The sequence below is a fragment of the Acipenser ruthenus genome, chromosome 10, assembly GCF_902713425.1.
Source record: "Acipenser ruthenus chromosome 10, fAciRut3.2 maternal haplotype, whole genome shotgun sequence".
NCBI classification, from domain to species: Eukaryota; Metazoa; Chordata; class Actinopteri; order Acipenseriformes; family Acipenseridae; genus Acipenser; species Acipenser ruthenus.
In genome coordinates, this window is record NC_081198.1 from 35,896,339 (window position 1) to 35,915,112 (window position 18,774).

An 18,774-nucleotide genomic window follows, 5' to 3' on the forward strand; every position below is an offset into this window, starting at 1 on the left:
TACCACAATGATTTGTTGTCCAATTTTTTATCAGACACCAGCGATCTCTGTAGGCAGATCTTTAGCACTACCTATGTTGCAAATATACTGAGGAATGCAGTTATGATAGCTAGTTTAATGGTAATATTGAGAACTACAGTTTGAAATCCTAAAGAAAAAGTTATAACATATGTAACACTGACACGTAAAAAATGTTATCATTTTAACATAGTTGCAACAGCAAGAGCTAAGTCGACTGTCTCAAAATATTTAAACGCGTTTTGCAGTTGTCTGGGCTTTGTGTGTGCCCGTAGTTTTAAAGGGGCCGTGTCTCTCATCGGCGACTGCAGTTAATTGCTTCTCTACAGAGGTCAACGAGGAATTGACAAAAGTGAGGCTTTTATTTAATGTTTATATCTACATGGTTTAGGTTGTTTGGTTTCTTAGCAACTACCTTTTAATTTGAAATGCATGAGCGATGTTATCGAATATACAAACAATGTGTCAGTTGTGATTATTTAAAAATTCGGGATAACGAGGCCTAGAGCTTAGTTGTTACGGTGTGTGGAGTGTATGAAACATATTGGGTAATGTAATGTTGACAATACAATACAGTACTGTAATTATATTTTAAAAACAAACAAACAAAAAAAAACATTTTCTGGTTTTGTAATGGAAATGTAAGTTTTGTGTCAAAAGAAAAAAACATGTTGCTTATGATGACATTCTCTAAGGTCTCGGGTTTAAATTATTCCCAGTATTAACATTAATACAATATAGCTAAGTAATATAATGTATACGACCGCCACCGCTACTTAATAAACAGTAGTGTCTTGACAGTAGGTTTATGTGCACCCATGACCTTTTTTTATGTTATTATGGCAACTACTTGTTGTGAAATGTTTCTGTTTATTGTATATACGAATTCAAGAATGTACAAGTCAATGATAGATGCGAATGTTTGCCCATTGCTGTTATAAACAGTGTTTGTATTGCCAAGGTTAAGTGTCGATTGTCTTCAGAGTGATGATGACCAAGTAAGCAAACGTATCTTTAAAAAAAAAATCAAATTTTATAAGAACAAATGTGGGAGATTTGGAGCTAGTGAAGCCCCACCCATATATTCATATTCCAGGTTTCTACAGTGATGCTGAGTGAATATGTGCTATTAAAACTGAAAGTGACTTGGTTATTAGTGCCACAGCTGAAAAAGATGGTTCAACTCACATTACCTACAGTGTATGCAAACTTAAATAGAGGATTAATAGATACAGAGTTTCCAAACAATACAATATAGTACAAACCCAGTAGAGAGAGCCCAGTCATTATATTAGACTATAGATGCAGTAACCTGAAGTGAAATGCATTTGGAATATACTATAAGGATGTGATTTTTAAAAAATTTAATTTGTTTTGTAAAATCATTAAATGTACCAAATACTGCACACATTGCGTTAGCTCCTTTAGTAACATTAATATTGTTAAGCAAGATTCTGAGCTGTACTCCTAGCTAAAATGGCAGGCTTTTGTTTTCTTGTTTCTGAAGGATGGGTCACGGCCACGAACATGGACATGGCCTTTCAATGCCAGATTACAAACAGTGGAAAGTGGAGGGGACCCCCCTTGAGTTCACACAGGAGAGACTGGCAAGGAGGGGGCTGAAAGACCCCTGGGCTCGGTACGGAAACTGAAATTGCTGTTTCGGAGAGAACAATGTTCAACCCTGTTAAGTCATCTACACTGGACCAGATGCCATACTATTGAATAATAACTCATTTTGTACATGCTTCATTCTAGAAATGGGGGATTCATAATATTGGTTATAACATGACTTGGCTTTGTATTGAAGGCCTCTGCTGCACTACAAGCATAAACACCATGTCCACGCGTTCATCAACACTTTTTGTGTTCCTGTCCCCCATGACTGTCTACATATACATCTCAAATGAAGACGTGTTTAGTAACGTTGTTCATGACCCTGTATAGTATTTTTACATTTTAACATATTATTCACTTTTTGTCCAGGAAAATTACCTTCTGATGATTCTACTGGGTTTTATCATGATTTAAGAACATGCCATCTCAAGTTGTCTAGGTCTAAAGTTTAGTATGTCGGAATATGAACCCTTTTAACCACTTTCTATGGTACCTATCTTAATTCCACTATTTACAACTGATGTGTGCCGATTAACCATAGAACTGGTCAGTAAATGTGATTAATTTATCCCTAGTCTTGAATTGTAAGCAATGGTACACAATTAGGTGTGGGTGATATTCTTCAGAGTTCTGTGCATATGATAAAGTGCTGCATTTTTTTTCCTGTTTTCTACAGGAATGAGGCATGGAGGTACATGGGAGGCTTCGCTAAGCCAACGACCTTTAAAGATGTCTTCTTCAGGGGCTTCAAGTGGGGTTTTGCAGCTTTCGTTGTGGCTTTGGGCGTTGAGTATGCCTTGTTCCCTCCAAAGAAGAATGGAGATCACTAGAAAGTTCAAAATTCCCAGGACGTTAAACATGTGATTTAATATCCTTACAGGAGAACGTGAAGCCATTCCCACATCACTTGAAGATATTCCGATATCCACAATTTAACAGAATACAGTGTAGAAAAATAAGACAAAACCTTATGCACCGCTTCTCCTGAGTAAACTTCTGATGTACAGAAAAACTAAAATGCTTTTCTTTAGAAATAAACGCTTATACATTTAACCATATTGTGTTTAAATTTATTTCAACTTTTGTGTTATATTGATTTTTTGTTTTACAAATGCTGTACCTAAAATCAGAAGTTTAAAATAAAAACACACACGGTTTCTGGTTGTAGTAAAATAGACAGCTAGAATTTATAATGAAGTCATGTTTTAACGCAGCTAGAAATTGCGTTAATGATGGAGGATACACACTATGTTTGAATTATGTAGCGTCTTTCATCCACACAGGATGTCAAAGCACATAACAAATGCATAGTAACCTGAAAGCCCTTTAAAGGTGTTATTATTACTACTACTATCCCTTTTTAAGCATCCCTGTGCAGTACGCAACACCATGTAATTTTTCTGGCAATTTTTCAAAAAACTTGTTTGGGGAAAATGAACTCAAATCAAGATAGTTAAGATACAGTGGCTTAAATTTAAAATATTCACATGGTATAAATAGTTTAAAAAGTCACCTCCAATAAGGTTCATAACCTGCCAAAAAAGGTTGCCCAAAATCCATACCCACCCTTCAAAAAATTTGGGATAATACCTTCATACTTGGTACATATTCTAGTTCCATTATCGGTGTTGTCCAGAAAAAAATAGAAATAAAAAATGAGGTTATGTATTTTTTTTATGACTAAAGTCTCACATATACATGTAACTAGACTATCAGACAAAGTCAAGTGAAATTACATATGACGTAACAATGCTGTCGCGGGTGAGCAAAGTCGACCTCCACATAACAAAACAAGTACACAACAATTTGAAGAAAAGGTCAAAGTGAAACTTTATTTTCATGTAGTTCCACGGTGCATATCAATATCCACCACATTTAAAACAGTAGCACAACTGACAGCTCCTTGTTCATTACGTTAGATCAGCATGCAGATAGCAACAGCTCAATGCACAAAGTTATCTTCCCTTAGAAAATAATGTGATATCTTGTAACAATTGTAAGTCGCCCTGGATAAGGGCGTCTGCTAAGAAATAAATAATAATAATAGAGTTAGTGAAAACCACACGCTATGCTCTTCGTCCGGCTGACACACCTGCTCATAACTAATTCATACAAAGGTAAGAACGCTTCACTGTGTCTATTTTTACTGTCATGATGGTCGTGTCGTGTTGAGTTGGGGGGGATACGTCTATTATATGATAATAAGTGTTTTTTTTGTGTATGACTCCTCCCATGTGTATGATGCTTATGACCGTCCCTAAACAAAACTTCAGAAGGAAAAATAATAATGTAACTGCGTATGTGAAACTTACCAGTTCAACCACCTCCTGCTTTGCTCCCATTGGTCAATGGCATATCTTTTTAAGGTGGGCCGCAGGAAAACTAGGGGTCTGATTTTAGTGTTAACCCGATTAAGCCCGATTATTATTACAGTAATTAAAAAAAATATCCCGAATTGTGTCAAAAATTAGTTATTAAACTCAGTGGTTAATGTTGTGTAAGCATTATAAATCAATTATACTTTCTTACAGTGGCTTAACTTTGATTTAAAGTGGGGGACAGTTTCCGAAGCTGGGGCATGCATGAAGATTATTCTATCTGAAATAATAACATGTTACAAACAAGTATAACAAAACATTGTACCCCTTGTCTAATTAGAAGATACAAAGGCATTCCTGCGGCAATCATTCAAAACTATTAATTGTTGGCACAATGAGTGTGCCAAATAGCTATATTATTCAGATTTCATGAGAATTGGCCTTGAAATATATTTCTAGAAACGCTGAGGTTTCCCCACAATTGAAATACGTAGATAAATGCAGTGTTGCTATTAAAATGATGCTAGTACTGTATTGGTATAAGAAAAGGATGTTTTTAAAAAGTATTTTCAGCTGCCATCCACTTAAAATATGCAGATATAGCTTGAACCTCAAACCGCAGTGTATCGACGATAATGTAAATAACACCAAGCTCCAAACTTTAAACGTGTTCCTGTTAACAGGTAAGAACTCAACTTTACTTTGATGAATACGATCATGTTCATTATGGTAATTGTTTATTTATTAGTTTGGTAAAATGTGACCAAGAGTGAGTTTTTGGAACATTGATGAATAGAGATGCGAGATGCAATGTATTTAAACAAGCAAAATAATTTAGAATCAGTAAATATCGTGATTAATTTGGTATAATAATTGTGAAAAAGTTATTGTTAATGTATTCGGTTTTTATTTATGTCTATATTTGCACAAAGGTCATTTTGCTCTTTTAAGTTTAAGTTTTTCAATTTAAAATGAAAAGTTAAACTGTAAGTACGCAAGCACCTCAGTATGATAAAAATAGTAAATAACACGAGCTGTGGTGAATGACAAACTTTTAACAATTTTCCTGTGTTTTGCGTTCTCCTCTGTCTTTGTCCACCCGTTTGCCATTTCCCCCCAACATTACTGTGATCTCAGGCTGTATACAAATTTGTTAGCCGGGTTCTTTAAACTACGCTCCAGATCCTCGTATTAAAACACCTTCTCTGATCCGGCTCCAGTGACCCCGGATCCGATCCCATTTTTCTACCCATTGACATCTATATTGACCAGTGATTATACCAATACATTATCGTGAAATAAAAGTTTTAATACTCCTGGAATATATATAAAATAAGGTTTCCAACTATTTATAAAATATTACTTGATTTAACAAAGAAGGCAACAAATACATCATGTGTGTATTCAACTGCTATCCTGATCCACCTTAAAAACTAAATCTTCTTTCACTTTCAATTCTGTTGTTGGACGTGGCAAACAAACACAGAAGGAAGAGGTATGTTTCTAATATATCAATATACATATACCGCATATACTGTAGAACCGACAACACTATATATATATATATATATATATATATATATATATATATATATATATATATATATATATATATATATATATATGTATGTCGCAGTGAGCAGAATAATGCAAGAGCATGTGATAATTAATCTGTGTCTTTCTCGGGCAATTCCCTTTGCGATTAGTCACTCCCACCTGAAACAATTGAAAAGGGGCACATTCGTTTCAGCTACTTTGCGCTCTATGCAAATGATTTCTTTAGAAACAGAAACAATGTACATTTAAGCATTCATGAAAACAGTTTTATAAAGTTGCAATTGATGCAGACCATGTTGAGACACATCGACCTAATTTTAATTGCGTAACTAAAATGTCTATAATTATTGTGTGTGGAAAAAACGTTGAAGATAGAACTGTCTTCACCAGATCGACGTCAAAGTGCCATTTAACTTAAACCAGCCCAAGACGCCTACTTACTTTTGAGTTTCCAGTACGAGTGAAAAAGTACCAGAACATTCGAAAATAACTAATCATTTACTTACATCCTCCGTACAGACAAAATACCAGAAACCCCTTACCACCATTTACTCTACAGTCTACGCAATAGCTGAAACCCCTTACCACCATTTACTCGACAGTCTAGCTGAAATGGAATACAGTTGTAAAATGTGTGCTGCGGATAGATTTCATATTGTTTCATTTGTCAGCCGGGATACAATAATAGTCAGTAAACAATGCACAGGGAATAATAAACAAACATAATAATAATTAATAAACACGTAAATTAAATATACAATTATAATTGTAATATCGGTATGAAATTGTTGTCAGTGAAATGAGAGTTCTAGTATTATTTTTTAAATCCGTGACTCACCATGATATTTAAAGCGGAGTGCGGGGTACTTTTGATAATCTGCATAAACTACCAGACCTATCAAAATTTTGGCGTTGGAAGGAAAGTACTGTAATTTGCCATTTATAAACTTCTAGTCAGATTTTGAGGCACACTTCACATGTAAACCCCATTGGAGGCAGAAGGTATGTTTGTAAAATGTTTCTGCTGTATTCTTTTGCACCTGGCATAAAAAAAAGCGTTGCATTATCTGATACTGCAAGGGTCAGAAGAATAATTATTTTTAAATGTATTTTGGCATGTTATTAAGCGTTGTGGTACACTGTTATTCCAAGCTGTCTGCTTAGTAAATGACATGTTTTAATGGTGTAGTCTTGTTTTAATTCTACCACATGTGTACAACAGCGTGGAAGTTGCATGAAGGATGAAATACCTCTAATTACGACTTTTAGTGGGCTGGTTCGTGGTGTGAATCGATCTTCAGATTGTCTCCACATGAAATAAGGGCGTCTGATAAGTAATAATGATAATAGTAATGGAACTGATGAAGCAGTCTATGTAGACCTTGTCACCCAGAGAACATTTACTTTAATAAATAACACACTTCTCTTATAGTAACGTCTTTGACCACAGTTCTACATGTACGATGTTTTCTATTGAAAGTTCCTAATGGTGCTGTCCAACAGGCATTATTATAAAGAAGGATATACTGTATAGGACAGCGCCAATCACTTACCAAATGCTTTGCATTTAAAATATCTGGTTAACCACAAGCACTACTTTAAGCACAAAGTCATTTGCATGTGTTGTATGTGTGTGCAGCTGATTTTTCACTTCACTGACTGTTTCTAAGACACCCGATCTGATTGAAATTAGTCAATTGAATGTGCCAGTAGGTACCTACTAGCCTCCCAACAGGTAGAGTGGGTCTGGATTAAGCTCTTTAATGGATGTGGGATGTGGTAGCTACTAGAGGCTGCTAAAAAACGGTGTTGAAATAATAGTAAAAATTACTTTAATAGTAACACAGTTAGGTAGGGGTTGAGATTAGGTTTAGGGGTAGAGATTAGGTTTGTTGTAGACATTAGGTTTAGGGGTAGAGATTAGGTTAGTTGTAGACATTAGGGTTAGGGGTAGAGATTAGGTTAGTTGTAGACATTAGGGTTAGGGGTAGAGATTAGGTTAGTTGTAGATATTAGGGTTAGGGGTAGAGATTAGGTTTAGGGGTAGAGATTAGGTTAGTTGTAGACATTAGGGTTAGGGGTAGAGATTAGGTTAGTTGTAGACATTAGGGTTAGGGGTAGAGATTAGGTTAGTTGTAGACATTAGGGTTAGGGGTAGAGATTAGGTTAGTTGTAGACATTAGGGTTAGGGGTAGAGATTAGGTTAGTTGTAGACATTAGGGTTAGGGGTAGAGATTAGGTTAGTTGTAGACATTAGGGTTAGGGGTAGAGATTAGGTTAGTTGTAGACATTAGGGTTAGGGGTAGAGATTAGGTTAGTTGTAGATATTAGGTTTAGGGGTAGAGATTAGGTTAGTTGTAGACATTAGGTTTAGGGGTAGGGGGTAGATTTAGGAGTTAGTAGGTTTGTAGGTACCTACTGGCCCATTCCTATGGGGTGATTTTTGCTTGGTAACGTCAGATTGAATCGACTGATCTCAATCAGATTGTCTGTTAAGAGAGATGGTTTGCGTTAAAAACACATGCCACACATGGCAAACCATGGAAACATTGGTAACGTATACTATAACCATGGGAAACAGCAAAATTATTGTGTACATTTACTGTGGGAAACTTTTGTAAGGGATTATTCTCCAAAATACCGTTCTGTAAAGGTTTTGAGTCTTGAGTATTGTAATTCACAGGTGGTACCTAAACTTTTTTTGTTTAGTTGTAGGCCATTCCTTTTATTCCATGTATTGTTCCCAAACAACAATGTTTTATTGAACAATAAAGATTAATTTATCTTAGGTTGTTTTGTGGACTCCAAAGGTTAACAATATACAAATTAAGTACCAGTACATGTATCATTTCCTGTGGAACTTTTTTTTTGTGCTCAGTGAAACTCATGTATAATGGAATTTACTTCTGCTTCTCCCCATGCAAACTATAAACTTCCCAGTTTATACTTTACCACTATAAACTGGCAAGGGATCTAGTCACAGGAGAATGAAATGCTTCCTTCACCACATGGGAGCATGCTGCTTTTCGTTCCATACCAACTGTAAGGATAAATGAATAGAACTTCAACCTCCAATGCCTTCTAATTAAAGTATCTATTTTAACATTTGCATGGAGTTTTCATTCCACAGTGAAGTAGAACACCTGTGCATTTTACAAAACTAGAACCAAACAAAAGGATATATCCCGAGCACCCTCCGCTCTGTGAATTGAGCCCTGCTCACAGAGCTTCTGCTCATGATTTACTGAGAGAAGTTCTGTTACGGTATGTTAAGTTCAAGTTTTTGCGAAAAGTAAAAACAAGACTGAAAACAAAATAAAAAAATCCCACTCAAAAGGGAGAATGTTTTTTAAAAAAAGCCTTGGTTAATAATATGACACATTAAATATTTATTTATTTATTTATTTATTTCTTAGCAGACACCCTCATCCAGAGCGACTTACAATTGTTACAAAATATCACAGTACAAAATATCACATTGTAAAGTATCACATTTCAGAATATCACATTACAGATAAGAGCAGTTGTAAAGTACAATAAAGTCAGTAGCAAAATATCAAATTCAAATAAAAGCAAAAAACAGAGAATACAATAAATCATTACATGTAAGAGCTGGTTCGACTAAGACCAGTTAACTTATATTAAGAATATTTGCTTAAGCATTGGCGTCACATCTAAATTGAAAATAGAACCATTGTCTGTTTTTTTTAGGCAGAGACTGTGTGGCGTCGGAGTGTGGAAGAGTGGGTAATGGAGTCTTGAAACATGTACAAGTAAAGATTCTGGTTTAGTCTTCCTGACTCACTTACTATAATGGCTGAAGGACAGTTATCATTAACAATCAACCGGATCTATGAAGAACTGTCCAGCGATGAAAGCCAAATGTTAATCTATTTGTGCAGCGACCTTGATGGTGGCTGTTCGAAGCAAGACGTGAAGGAAGTTTTGAAATCGCAGATAAAAAGTGGAGTTGTAGACCATCTAGTTCTGGCTGAATTGCTGTACAGAATCAAAAGATTTGACCTTTTGAAAAAGATACTATGTTCAAATAAAAAACAAGTGGAAGCTCTTTTGGGAAGTAGACTGTGCACTGTTTCTGCATACAGGTAAGGCTGTGACTTCTATTTTCTATGTCTGTACATCTGTTCTTTCTGATTTATGTCATTACCTGCCTTGCTTACTAATTCTGAATTCTGTGTTTTGCTGAAAATTTTAAACACTCAGTCATAACAAGTATAAAGTATAGTAACATCTGTTTCTTGTGTTCTTATTCTAGGGTGCTCATGGCAGAAATCAGTGAAGACCTAGATAAAGAAGATTTGCATTCACTAATATTTTTATTAAATGACAGTATACCAAAAGGGCGGCTTGATAAAGCTACGGTAAGACTGGTATTTGAATTGCATTTACTCTAAATGTTGATTTCATGGCATTATTGCTTGATAGCATCTTGGCCGAATCCATTTGACATCCTCTAAACAGCCTTTATTGGAAAATTCATACTCTGTTATTTAGTTGGAAATGTATCATGCTCACATATTTCACGCTTCATCTTTATAATGTAGTTGTCAGGAAAGCGTGTTTTATTAAGATATGATATCAGCTGCTGTATGGTGATGCGGAAGTGCGTGGGTGGGTAACGTCAATGAGATTGAATGTTTGATAACAACTTGTAGTTTATAAATGAGTTTATTTTGATCCACTAAAAATCTGTTAGACTGAAAAGCAGACCCTAAAAAGCTCTTTATAAAAGAATTAACTTCACTTTTTCATTTCTCACCTAGATGCTCACACATATTAAGTAACAATTTAATTTATTTAATTGACTCCCAGAGAAAAACTTTTCTGTCTGATCAATGAAACCAGTCTGTAAAACTCACCTTGTGCCAGTTTTATCAACCTAGGGCCTGCTGTCTTCAATCCAGTATTATTAACCCTAATAAAGGTACTGGAAAAGCATGGAAAAGTATCATAACATGCTTTATTATAACCAGACTGCCCTGATTTTATTTATTTATTTATTTATTTTTGCTGCAGAGCTTCCTTGATGTGGTGATTGAATTGGAGAAGCATGATAAAGTCTCACCCAATAAAGTGGATTTAATAGAACAGTGCCTGCGACACATCCACAGGAAAGACCTGGAGAAGAAGGTGCTGAAATACAGGCGCAGCAGTAAGAACCCTTATCCTTGATCTGTCTGTCTGTCTCTCTGTCTGTCTCTCTGTCTGTCTGTCGTTCCATCTCCATCTATCTATTTATTTATTTACTTATGAACACACGCCCATACATTTCCTCAAATATACCAAACAATCAACAGTAAAGTACAGATCTATTCCTGGTTTTACTATGAGTTTATTAATACACACCTGAGCTTTATACCTATACACTGTGACCTACGAAGCTCATAGTAAAACCTGGAATGGGTGAAACTGCTATGCAATAGGAGTCTTATTTCCATCCCTGCATTGTGCATTCAAGTAGTAATGCAATGCCGTCTTTGTTCAAATACACAGTCCTCATTATAGGACCTCCACTATAACGCCACATGCCATTCCTTCTGATGTGCACAAATACAAACCCATGCATTTTGCACTCACTTTACCAGCAGCTACTGTAGAAAACCCTCGTTGTTTACTGTACGGAACACACCAGTGTTATTGTTGTATTGGAAGATGAAACATTTTGATTGCTAACTTGCAGTTTGTGTAGTTTATTGGTTATTTTTTTATTGGCCCTCGTTGTAATGCCACCCTTGCAATAGCTCCAGTTTGGTACCTGGCCCGTACTTTGTGATATACTGATGAAGGACTGTGTACAGCTGTAAAAAAATGTAGGAAATTAGCTTGTGAGTAAAACTGTAACTAAGTAGATCCCTGTACTTTGTGTCTTTCTTGTGATCCTGCACATAAAAAAAGCAAAAGAACAAAAGTATATCTTGGGTCTAAAGAAAAGTGTTTTTTTAAATTACAGGTCAAGCTTTACGGCCAAACATTGTCACGCACAATCAGAGGGAAAAATGTTTGCGTCTCTCGCATGTAAGTATATTGAACAAATAAGTGGGTCATTCCACTGTATTCGTTTCTCTGTGGCAATTCCTACACAGCATTGCAGTTTGAGTTCGTATGTGAAAATATCTAGCAATTAGACTTTACTGTATGTGTAGCTTATGAAGTCTGCAATTTTATTTCTGTTGTAGCTTCAATTATTTTATCTGTTATCAATACATATTTCTTTCACCCAAGTCACAAGAAGCTGCCAGCGCACCACCTCTTCCTGCAAGAATCTATCAAAGTCCTGTTGGAGCCCAGGGTAGGCCGCAGTGTTCATTTTTATCCTCTCAAACCCCTGTCAGGCTTTATCAATGTAATTAAATTGGCAAGCAAAGTGGGCTGGGGTGCTTTCATGGATCACCACTTTGATTCCAGTTTTTTTTTTTTTTTTGCTGAGTCATTGGACCTTGTTATTTCATGTGCTTACTTTGTATGTATACCTTACATTGTGATCCACTTTGAACGGCTTGCTTCAGTGCGTAAAGAGCTCTGTGTGTAGAGTAAGCATCATATTAGAGTGTTCAGTGCTTTACAATATTACCGTTCTGTCTTTCACTACTTGTTGAACAGTTGTCCTTTACAGGGTTGCAAGCTCGCACTTGTCCTGCACCCAGATCCTCTCTTGTTTAGGTGTATTATTGAAATAGCCAGTAATCAGGTATTGGAGTAATGAGACCCCTGCTAAATGTGCTCTAAACTAATCGTTCTTCTCCCAGCATGCACAAGTCTCAACACAGTGTGTTGGTTTACCAAGGAATTGTATGCAGCTATAAGAAACAAAACATTTATTTAACAGGGGGCCTGGTTGCTCATACTGGCTCCTGATCGTTCTGAAACCCAGGACGGGGTGCAAGGCTAGTGTGAGTTTCTAACCCTGTGAGTTTCTAACCCTGAGACATCTCAAGTTCACATTAGCAAACCATTATCTATTTCCATCTGTGATATGCATGGGCTTGATATATATCTGAGCTGCCCTCCCAATACAATACTTTGTGTATCAAAAGGACAAATCAAAAGTAGAAGAAAAAAAAAATGTTATCTGTTTCAGCTGCAGAAAACATCAAAGTTTCCTTCCCAGTACCTGAAACGGGAATGCAGGTAAAAAAATATATATATATATTTCAAGCTTTCATTTAAAACTATCCACGTACAGTGTTTAAGATGTAGGTTATCTATATTATTTATTTCTTAGCAGACGCCCTTATCCAGGATGACTTACAATTGTTAGAAGATATCACATTATACAGATATCATATTATTTTTACATACAGTTACCCACTTATACAGTTGGGTTTTTACTGGAGCAATCTAGGTAAAGTACCTTGCTCAAGGGTACAACAGCAGTGACCCCCACTGGGGATTGAACCCACGACCCTCCGGTCAAGAGTCCAGAGCCCTAACCACTACTCCATACTGCTGCCCTGTATTAGTGTATGCATATTCAGCTGATTCTATTAAAGGTGTCACCAGCTATATTGTAAGCTATTTGGTTTTCTGAATGATCTTCCATGCATAATGTTCTAATCTCTGTAGGCTTTTCTGTGGTGATAATCCTATCACAAATCTGTTTCCTCTCTCTGTGTGTCACAGAACCCTGGAGAAGTATACAGAATGCAGAGACATCCTTTTGGAGTTTGTTTAATAATAGACTGCGTTGGCAGTGATGGAGGTGAGGAGATATGTTTTGCTCTGCTGAAAGAATGCTTGATGCCATTCTGCTGTATACAGTATTTAAATGGGGGAGGGAGAAACAAACAGCAATTAAAATGACATTTGAAGCTCTTTACCTTTTTATGTAAACCAGCCAAATATTAGGGTGGAGCTGGTACTATTCTGGGAGCACTTTTACACAGAGAGGGAAAGTGTGGGTTTACTTATTTGTAAATGTACAAATTCACTATTCAAAGAGCAGCAAGGGTGCTAATCCCAGTGTCCTGACTAAATCACACCACATCCATGTGACAAAGAATCGGCATTTATATCTGGGACAAAACCAGAAGCTGCTGTGTGCTGGAGCAACATTGTGCAATTCGCTTTCCATCTCCGGGTGTGGTTGCCCATTGATTGTAAATCAACTTGAGGCAATGCTTCTGTGAAAGGCAGTATATACGTCCTATAAAGAAGTTCCTTGTGCCTTACAGATATGCTAAAACACACCTTCAAGAGACTTCACTTCCAAGTCATCCTGTACAAGTGGTTAAGCCTAAGTGACGCCCACTCATTGTTAAAGGAAACAGCTAGGATGAGAGAGCACAGGAACTCGGACTGCTTCGTCTGTTGCATTATCAGTCGGGGCAGCTCCACCAAGATGATAGCCACTGAGAAAGAGGGTCCCGGCATCAGCTTCGACACAATAAAGCAGCTCTTCACTGTGGAGCACTGCCCGGACCTTTCGGGCAAACCAAAGCTATTCTTCATCCAGAACTACACCATTCCAGAGTGCTGTGACTACAATGACGTGGAGGTTGATGGGCCTTTCATTGCCAGTAGGGTGGAGTATATCCCTAATGAAGCTGATGTTTTTTGGAGCTGCTGTAAAACGGACGCTTGCATTCTTGAAAAAGTGCATCATCAGTCAGCATACCTACATGCTCTCTCGGCATCTCTACTAAGGGGACAGAAAAGGTAAAACACATACTCTGCAACCACAGGGTCTAGTAAATGTAGTCTTCTTCTTGTTTAGATTAACTTTGTATCATTTTCTGTTTGTCGTCACATCCTGGTGTCTCATGTTTAAAACGCCGGTAATGACTGAAAGAGAAGGTGATATAAAGGGAATCTAAACAAAAGGAACACATTAGTTAAGATAGCTGCCATTTTATACCTGTAAAAATATTTACCAAATCAATTCAAGAATCCCTGTTTACACTATTTCACCTTAAATCAATGTAAAAGACAACAACAAAAAAATCTAATTAAAAAGTAAATGTAAATTTTATAAACACAAAGAAAATGAACTGAAATGGTCATGCTTTCTTCCAGTAACAGGCATCTCATTGACATCCACACTGAGGTGAACAGTGTGATCTATGAGAAAAACGGACAGCAGCACAGAGAGACCTACACCGTGGATCTGCGCCACACTCTGCGCAAGAAACTGCTCTTTCCTCTAAATTAAACTGACTTTGTGTTTCAGACATTAAATACAGGCCGTATTTACTTACTGCTCAGTAGAGAAGTGTTTTGAGGTATTATCTCCAACTATAAAGTTGGGCTTTCTGTATATTTAATATTTATGTTTACATACTGTAGTTCTGCAGCTATGAGAGACTTGCTAGTCTTTCCTTAAAAGAGTGCAAAGCAACTGACGGCGTCTTTCTGTATGTTTGATACATTTATCTACTCAGTTGAGGAGTGGTATTCAGTGGCACCCACAATGCTTCAAGTTATTGTTTCCATCAGGAACTAAATATTTATTTGCCATTGGTGTTGGCTTTCAGGGCAGTGCACTTCTATACAGTCTATGAAAGTAGTGATTTAGTGAATGCTCTGTGTTCATAACTAGAAAAGAAATAAAGAAAGCTGGAAGTTAGAAGTAGTCTACTGTCTACTCCATAACTGTGCATCATCTGCCTTCTGCTGGATTCAAACAGTAATGCAGTTTTATTTTTATTTGCACTAGGGCTAAAGCTATAGCTAATTTTTTGATACACAGTATTGTCTCAGTACCTTTAACCATGGATATAATGAATCCATGGACATTTTGACACTTGGATCATGTAGAATGTCGGGCCGATTGGAATAGCTTGGGGTGCTGGGTGAAAAACAATACAGATCAAAGACTTCAATGAAATCCCAATCTGTCTAAATGGACGACAAGTACTGAAGGAAGTTTTGGAAGGGTAGTCTTGAAGTTACTGAGGAAGTGTTGATGGGTGATTGTCTTACATTAGGGACTTCTCAAGTGAGTAGCTCTTTTAGGACAGGTAAAAACACACAATGTATAGTTTCTTTAATGTATTGAGAGGTGTTGAGGAATACAGGAAACAGAGAGATGGAAACAATAGATTGATAAGAATGAAGATGTATATTGTACGTTGTACGATTGCATTACCACTTGTACAGTCATGTAATGTAATCTGAGGAGAATTGAAAGGGTTTTAGAGACCATTTCAAGATTTAAAGTACCTTGTTCTCTGACAGTAACTGCACATTCCCGTTCCTGGTTTGTATACTACAGTGCTGTGTGAGATTCAGTTGCTGTTTGTTTTTGTTTTTAGATGTATATTATCTAGTAGTTAAGCAATAAGGCACATTGTGACTATAATTTAACAGCAACAAAAACTGGTGTGTCTGGTGTGATGACAAAATGGCCCATTCCAGACTGAAAATGAGCTGTGTAAGAAAACGAAATGCCAGCGAGGAAGCTAATAACAGCAGCTTGGAATCACCCAATCAGAGTGATCTGCTCATCCAAGCCGCTGTTTAATTGTGCAGAACTGCAAACTTTTGTTGTGCATCTGTACAGGTTTAGTTTTTTTTATTATTGTTTTAATTATTCTTTGAACTTAAAGGGGCTGTCCTGAGCTGGTAAACACACAAAAAACCCCTAAAAAAGTCATCCTATTCAGTAACTCAGATGATGAGCTCACAGATCTTTTCAGCCTGTGAAGCCGCGAGCAGAGCATTCTTTATTCCACAGGTAGGTGCTCCCAATACTGAAACTCGCTTACAGAACAACACAGTCTTCAAGCACATTTGTTCAGTTTATTATAGCATTACTATCCTCTGCAGTGGTCAATACCCTGTCTTTCTAATGCACTTTATGTTTTAAGAACGGCAAACAAACTCAAATTATAAATTTAAACGTATTCAGTGTGTGTATCAATAATATATTTTATTATTTAAATATTATTTTATTTTGCTTTTTATTGTTATTGTTTAAAATATATCAATGCAATATACTCGGATAATAAAGGAATACTGCTATACATCTGTTATATATACTCTTATAATAATCATAATATGAAATATGTGCATATTGTGTGTCTTAGGTTACAGTGCCATAGCCATATTAGACTTCACTTAAGTGACCCTAACCAATGTTGTAAGGAAACTTTTTTATTCACCACTTTTATTACTATGTAAAGCATGTTGAATGTATGCAAAATACAGAGACAAGTCATAAGGAAAGATACACCCCAAACAGACGTGTGAAATGTGCATGTTTATTCTGCCCGAAACAGAGCTGCAAAGGCAACATCACTGGTATTAGTTAATACCTTGTGCTTTAGCCATCTGTAAAACACAGACCCGATCTGGCATCCCCTGAAAAAGAGTGTCAACCTCCTAGGGTGTTTTGTTCCATAATTAAGAAAGGCAGCTTTCAGGGCTGGACATTTCCAAAGGTTGACATCCATCAACCAAACTTGTTTGATCAAATTCAGAATGTTTCAGAATGCTGACCACACGTAACTGAGGGAGGGTATATTTATTTTTGACCGGACTCTGTATTTTGCCTTATACAGTGGTGTTCATAAGTAGTGACACACTTCTTCATTTGTATATTATTTTCCTGTGTAGCAAGCTGGGTATTTCGGTATTACCGCCCAGCTGACCATTACATATTCAGCTCAATTCTTCCCTTTTGTGAATCGTAATGCTTGAACGAATATGGCATTTACTCAGCGTTGGTTTTAATGAAATGTTTTAAAGCTGGGGCATAAAAAAAGATGGTTCCTGGTCAATTCCCACTCGAATGCTGAATATATTGAGCATTCTAGGATTCAGTGGAACAGGCTGGCTGGTTGGTTAAGGGTATTGGCAGTTTAAACTGATCTGCTGATAACAGTGGCCAACAACACAGCCCGGGCTTGCACTCAACAGTACTAGAAGCTGCGATCGACCTAAAGGTCTTACCAGCATTGAATGGGCGTCAGGTCTTATGAGGAAAGCTTGCTCTTCATTTCTGTTGATTTTATTTATGGTGTACAAAATATGTATGGTCATTGAAAGCTATGTAATTGACTGTCAATTTCGTATTTAATTAACTATTACAGTACATTCAGACAGCTAGAGCTGAAACCACACAGGAAGGAAGCCCTTTCCAACAGATCTGTGTGAGTTATACTATATGAAACACATTCAAATGTATAAAGCATATATGTCATACTGGGCCCTTTTCACAAAACTGATGTGGTAACCATGTGGTGACTGACAGGGTTACCATCTTTTCCACTGGGAGAACTGATATAAACATTTCCCTTAGCATTTAGAGACAATTCATTGCAACAGTGGTCAATGTAAAAATGTTCTTAAATTTAAGATAATTCCTCCACTCTGTATAACCTGCGAGTTGACTCGACATGGGCGTGACCAGGGCATGACACTTGATTGTAAGCCTTGACACCAAATAAAATGCATTCCTAAATTCATTTGAAAAGGTTTATTCTTTTCTTTTTTTATATTGAGTTATTTAGGAAAGAAACTACAACTCGACTGGCTTATAAAAAGCTCCACTGTCTAAGTAAAAGGTTTATCTAAACAAAGTATATCCTGTTGTATTACAAGAACTACATGCAAACTATAAATAACGTATGTATTAAATGAATAATGCTATCCACATGTCCTGGTTTTATACTTGCAGCCACTGGCACTTGCAGCCCCCCCAAAAAAAAAACTGTGCTCAAACCCGATGCCCGATTTTAACCATTTTTAGTAAACATTAAGCTAGCTTTCTAACATTACCAGATCTTTCATCACAAACAGTTCTACGCCAGATTGTCACAATCAAGAGAGCTGCAAACAACACTTTACAGGCAAGGGTCTCTTATCGACCTTATCGACAGACAGAAGAGTCAGGTTCGGTTTCTGTTGATGTCTCTGGCGTTGGTGGTTTAGCTTTTTTGTTGTAGAAAAACTCCAAACGTAGCTGTCTTTTTGCCATTTTAACAGGGCTACATCAAATTCACTCCGTTTTTAGCACATATTTTCGCTGACTGAAAAAGTGAGTCTCACACGAGAACAAATAGAACGGTGAAGGGTCTTAGACACTCTGGTTATGTTATTGCGCACTTACGTATTTTTAAATAATAAACCCTGGCAACAGTGGCTAACCAGGATTGCAAATAAGGAACCGGGAATAAGTAACCAACTTCCAGGTGGTGTAAGATATGTCGTTAGGCGAGTGCATTCTACGTAAATACATAGGCTACTCATTACACAGTAGATGTCCTCTACCCCATCTATAAACTACACAGCATATACAGTCATA

General features: G+C 36.8%; 2 protein-coding genes across 3 annotated transcripts; both read left to right on the forward strand.

Annotated features, from left to right (window-relative positions):
* Positions 1-217: 217 nt before the first annotated feature.
* Positions 218-2,688, forward strand: LOC117413489 (NADH dehydrogenase [ubiquinone] 1 beta subcomplex subunit 3-like). The gene is made up of 3 exons (XM_034022718.3): positions 218-370; positions 1,526-1,657; positions 2,312-2,688. The coding sequence occupies exons 2-3, from the start codon at positions 1,527-1,529 to the stop codon at positions 2,463-2,465; spliced, it is 285 nt and encodes a 94-aa protein (XP_033878609.1). The 5' UTR covers positions 218-370; position 1,526; the 3' UTR covers positions 2,466-2,688.
* Positions 2,689-5,327: 2,639 nt separating this feature from the next.
* Positions 5,328-17,935, forward strand: LOC117413297 (CASP8 and FADD-like apoptosis regulator). Of its 2 annotated transcripts, none has more exons than XM_034022270.3 (10): positions 5,328-5,448; positions 9,222-9,616; positions 9,787-9,892; positions 10,548-10,683; positions 11,482-11,546; positions 11,754-11,820; positions 12,610-12,659; positions 13,152-13,230; positions 13,703-14,186; positions 14,544-17,935. In XM_034022270.3, the coding sequence occupies exons 2-10, from the start codon at positions 9,324-9,326 to the stop codon at positions 14,677-14,679; spliced, it is 1,416 nt and encodes a 471-aa protein (XP_033878161.1). In that variant the 5' UTR covers positions 5,328-5,448; positions 9,222-9,323; the 3' UTR covers positions 14,680-17,935. The 2 variants fall into 2 exon arrangements, with proteins under 2 accessions (XP_033878161.1, XP_033878207.1); XM_034022316.3 differs by having other exon boundaries at positions 12,616-12,659.
* Positions 17,936-18,774: the final 839 nt, after the last annotated feature.